The sequence below is a fragment of the Equus quagga genome, unplaced genomic scaffold (genome assembly GCF_021613505.1).
Source record: "Equus quagga isolate Etosha38 unplaced genomic scaffold, UCLA_HA_Equagga_1.0 HiC_scaffold_11100_RagTag, whole genome shotgun sequence".
NCBI classification, from domain to species: Eukaryota; Metazoa; Chordata; class Mammalia; order Perissodactyla; family Equidae; genus Equus; species Equus quagga.
The window spans coordinates 3,275-8,480 of NW_025792153.1; the positions used below are offsets into that span (position 1 = coordinate 3,275).

Genomic DNA, 5,206 nt, shown 5'->3' on the forward strand with positions numbered 1-5,206 from the left:
GGGGGGGGCTGTGCCGTATGGTGGGGGCTGTGCCGTATGGTGGGGCCGTGTCATATGGTGGGGGCCGTGTCGTATAGTGGGGGCTGTGTCATATGGTGGGGCTGTGTCATATGGTGGGGGCCGTGTCGTATAGTGGGGGCTGTGTCATATGGTGGGGCCGTGTTATATGGTGGGGGCCGTGTCATATGGTGGGGGCTGTGTCATATGGTGGGGCCGTGTTATATGGTGGGGCTGTGTTATATGGTGGGGCTGTGTCATATGGTGGGGGCCGTGTTATATGGTGGGGCTGTGCCTTATGGTGGGGCTGTGTCATATGGTGGGGGCTGTGCTGTATGGTGGGGCTGTGCCGCATGGTGGGGCTGTGCTGTCTGGGTGTCCATGCTGTCTGTGGGTTGTGTGGTGGGGCTCAGGTGGGCGTCAGAAGGGTGGAGGCGGGTCTGGGTGCAGAGTGCGGGGTGCCATCTGCACCTCCATGGGGACCACTGCGGGGCCAGAACTGAAGGCAGCTCTCAGGCGGGCCCGGGGCCAGGTGGGGTGCAGGGGGTCCGTGACACAGGGCTGCTCCTTGTGGAGGAGGCGGAGGGCCGCTACGAGTCAGATGGGGCTGCCTGTCCGGATGGAGAGCTGTCCCTCCATGCACAGGCCCACCTGCCTGTCCCCACCCCACTCGGAGGTGTCACCGTCTCCACGGCCGGCCTCCCACAGGGCTGTCCTACCTGCTCATCCTGCTAGGGGCCAAGTGAAACACGTGCCCCCCGCCCCTGCCCCCCGTCGGTGTGGCATTTTTGTTCCATTTCACGTGGGTGGTGCCTTTTCAGTTGTTCAGGGAAGCAGCGCTGGGCTCTGGGCCACCCTGGGAGCCCGTCGACCCCAGCACCCGAGTCAGTACCGCCCTGCTGGCCTCAATGTGGCCGCCGCGCCTCCCGTGTCTTCCCGCCGGCTCCTGGGCCGGGCCTGGGGGAATGTCCAGGGACTGGATGAGCCGGCCGGGAAGCGGGAACGCGTTCCCGTAAACCTTGCACATTCTGTTCCGTGTCCTCCAATTCTCCCGATAAACCCCCGACCCTCCCTTTTCTCCCGTTCCAGGGTCTCAGGTTCGAGGTGGTCCCTTCCCGGTTCAAAGAGACGCTCCCCAAGGCCTCGTTCCCCACCCCTCCCGCGTACGCCGTCGAGACGGCCAAGCAGAAGGCCCTGGAAGTGGCCCGCCGGATGCACCAGGCAAGGCCCCCCGCCCCTCGGCTCCCCGTGGCCTCGCTCGCTCCCTCGCTCGCAGGTTTTCAACATCCGTGTCCTAAAGAAACGCGGTTTTAACAATAGGCAGTTCCCGTAGCTTATCCACTGCCGGGCGTCACTGTGGGTCATTTGCGTCACAGAGCGTGTCCGTCACTTTGTCACTATTTATGTCCTAAACTGGTCCAGTTAACGCAACAGTATCACTTACAGTAAAGAACTAACACAGCTCACTTATTACTACGTAATAGCCGCCTGGCAATTAACGTACCAGCGTCCTTGACGTCTAGAATGAACGTAACTTAGCGCCAGGTGTCACTATGTCATCCGCTGTGGTAATTTATGTAATGGTGTCATTTAGGATATCGAACGAAGGCAGCTTGTCTATCGCTCCGTGTGACACCATCTCATATACTCGTAATTAATATAACAGTCTCATTTACGATAGAGAATTAGCTTATTTATTAGCTTTATTTATTAGCTTAGAGAATTAGCTTATTTATTAGCTTAGAGAAGTAGCTTATTTATTCCTAGGTGTTACCACATAATTAGTATAATGCATCCAACAGTGTCATTTATTATAAAATTATATAAAGTTAATATAAAATTGTATAAAATGAATGTCCGATCGATTACTATTTCTTATCACTATTAGTCTATTACTCATCTGTGACTATTAGATACTCTTGTGTGTCACTATCTATCCCTACGTGTTGCAATAATGACTGACAGCAGCCCGTCAGGGAACCACACCGCCCCGCTGCCCGTCCTCGCCCGGGGGCACTGAAGGACGCCCAGATCTCGCTCCCGGGAGGGACATCGGCTTCGTGCCGAACGACGCTGTTCCGCGCCCGTCGCAGCAGGGAGACGTTTGCGTCAACGCCGTTTCTGACCCAAATCTGGGTTTCTTGCAGAAGGACCTGCGGGCGCCCGACGTTGTCATCGGAGCAGACACCATCGTGGTGAGTCTGGCTCCCGGCCCCCCGGTTTCCCGACTCCAGGAAGACCTCACCTTAAATTGGATCACGTCTGCAAAAGACCCTATTGCCTCATCACGTCCCGTTCGCAGGGCCAGGGGGTGAGGGCCCGGGCCTATCGTTTTGGGGGGGACACAGTGCTGCCCGACACCAGGATGTTGTCCACCGAGCCTTGGGGTCGGTGACGGGAGGTCCCGCGGATCGGTCCTCACGGCGGCTCTGCCACACACGCGACGGCCCTCCGTCCGAGCCCACGCCTGGCCTGACGGTGACCTGAACCTGGGGACGTTGGGCCGCGATGCCAGCCTCCAGACGGAGGGGCCGTGCATGTGAACACTGAAACAGCCCGGGGTCGGGAAACGCTGGACGGGGCCGTCCCGGGTCCACGTTGCCCCAACGTGCCGTCTGTTCCCGGGCAGCCCGGGTCGATGGCACCTACGTGCGTGCGGGTGGGCGTGCGGGAGCGAGCCAGACACCGTCTCTGGCTCTGGTTCAGGGCGTGTGTACGTGGAAGTGAAAAAGTGAGCAACGCAGGTTCCTCAAACGGCTAAGCATAGGATTACCCTGTGAGTCAGCAGAATGAGCCGTGAGCTGAGCCGTGGACCCCAAACTCACATGTTGGGGTCCTGACCCCCAGGACCTCAGGATGGGGCTGTGTGCGGAGACGGGTCTTTAAGGAGGGGATGGAGGTCAAATGAGGTCATGAGGGCAGGTCCTGATGAGAAGAGGAGATGAGACATGCACAGAGGGACGACCACGTGAGGACACGGGAGAAGACGGCGTCTACACAGCAAGGAGAGCGACCTCAGGAGGAGCCAGCCCTGCCCGCATCTGGATCTCGGACGTGCAGCCTCCAGGACGGGGAGACCGTGAATGTCTGTTGTTTAAGCTGCCCCGTCTGAGGTCCTTTGTTAGGGCGGCCCTGCTTCATACTATTAGGAATATACGCAAAGGAATTGAAAGTAGGGTTCAAACAACATCTGTACACCCGCGTTCCCGGCACTTTTCACGATAGCAGGAAGGTGCAAACAGCCCAAGTGTCCACCAATGGATGGATGGATACATAGACAGAATGTGGTCCATCCGTACGGTGGAATATTACGCAGCCCTGAACAGGAGTGAAGCCCTGAGACAGCTACGACGTGGATGGACCTTGAACACAGGATGCTCAGGGAGAGAAGCCAGACACAAAAGGTCCCATAGTCTGTGATCCCATCGATAGGAAATGTCCAGAACAGGCCAATCCACAGAGACAGAAAGCGGATTAGCCATTGTCAGGGGGGGTTCGAGGGGGAAAATTGCTCCATGGGTCCCGAGTGCTCCAGGATGAGGAAGAAGCTTCTGGAAGCAGATAGAAATGGTGGTCGCACGATGTCCAGAATGCACAAAATGCCACACAACCATTTACTGTAAAACGGTGAATTTTATGTTATGTGCATCTCACCTCAAATTTTTAAAAAAAAATAACTAGGGTTCTAGAAAGCGGACGGGGCAGCTCTCACGCTCCCGGCTTGGGGCGTGGGAATGACGCCCTCTCTCCGGACTCTCTCGCAGGCGGTGGGGGGGCTCATCCTGGAGAAGCCGGTGGACAAGCAGGACGCCTACAGCATGCTGTCCAGGTGGGTGCCCACCCATCGGCCTCCTGGGAACCGGCCCCCCGTCAGACAGAGCCGTGGGGCGGGGTGGACGGCCGCAGCCTGGCCCGGGGGAGGTCGGAGGTCGGCCAGCGCCCTTGGACGTGAGCCGTGTTCATTCCCCCCTCCCACGGGGCTCACCCTGGGGCCGGGTGGCCATGATCCCGCACCTCCCTCCCTCCCCATCCTTCTCGGCTCCCCGTGTCCATCTGACTGGCTCTCCCCGGGCGCCTCAGCATCTGAGCTTCTGCTCCGGCCGCAGGGGGTCGGACACCGTCCCCCTCTGCCCATCCTGGACCACTGACCCCGGGGCGGGCCACCCTCATCACCTATTGTCGTGGTCTCCGCACCTCCACCGTGGGCTGCCATCTCCCCCTGGCCCGGGACAGCAAATGGGCCTGAGGAACAGCCGGCTGACAGCTGCCCGGGTCTGGGTCTGGGTCTGGGTCCTCCCACGCAGCCGGCCACCCCATGTGGATCCGTGTGCTCCCCAACGTCCGGGACCTTGGATCCCATAAAAGACCGCCCTGTGCTCCCTCCCACTCTGAGAGCGGGGACCACGCTCGCATCCACCTGTGCCTATCGCTCTAAGGGTTCATTGCGGACGCGGTGGCCCGGATGATGTGGGAGAGGCCGGACAGGGAGCGGGGGTCGGGAGTCCCATGGGGCAATGCTGCGTGGACCCGGGGACCGGGGTCAGAGCCCGGCTCCCACCCCAGACTCGCGGACCCCCGGACTCGCGGACCCGGGGACCCGCGTCAGAGCCCGGCTCCCGCCCCAGACTCGCGGACCCCCAGACTCGCGGACCCCCAGACTCTCGGACCCGGGGACCCGCGTCAGAGCCCGGCTCGCGCCCCAGACTCGCGGACCCCCAGACTCGCGGACCCCCAGACTCGCGGACCCGGGGACCCGCGTCAGAGCCCGGCTCGCGCCCCAGACGCGTGTCGCTCCGTGTCTTGCAGGTTGAGCGGAAAAGAGCACAGCGTGTTCACGGGCGTCGCCATCGTCCACTGCTGCAGCCGAGGTACCGCGGCCGGTCCACCTCCTCCCGGGGTCGGGTCCCCTGGGGGAGGCGCGGCGGGCGCTGTCGGTGCCCTGGGTGCGCGCAGAGGGAGCCCTTTTATCCCCGTGCTGCCCAGGAAAGCGGGGGGGGGGGGGGTCCCGCATGGGCACGGGGTTCCCCTCTGCGCCGCCGAGGGAGGCGGGGCCGGGGGCGGTGTCTGTCCTAAAACCCGCCCAGCACCCGCAGAACGTTCCCTTTGAGACCCTGCGGTCCGGACGGCGGAGGAGGAGGCGGGCGCAGGGCGTCGTGCGTGCGTAAATGACGCCCCGACGAAAAAGTTCTTAAAAAACGCACAAAAACCC

The 5,206-nt window shown here is 61.1% G+C and overlaps 1 protein-coding gene across 1 annotated transcript in view; it reads left to right on the forward strand.

Moving 5' to 3' along the window:
• Positions 1-5,206, forward strand: part of LOC124231890 (probable bifunctional dTTP/UTP pyrophosphatase/methyltransferase protein) — a gene marked incomplete at its 3' end in the record, with an annotated part of 9,747 nt that overhangs the window by 1,877 nt on the left and 2,664 nt on the right. The window contains exons 2-5 of the mRNA XM_046648903.1: positions 1,087-1,218; positions 2,145-2,192; positions 3,762-3,826; positions 4,804-4,865. Coding sequence (XP_046504859.1) covers positions 1,087-1,218; positions 2,145-2,192; positions 3,762-3,826; positions 4,804-4,865 — 307 coding nt within the window. The remainder of the gene's footprint in view (positions 1-1,086; positions 1,219-2,144; positions 2,193-3,761; positions 3,827-4,803; positions 4,866-5,206) is intronic.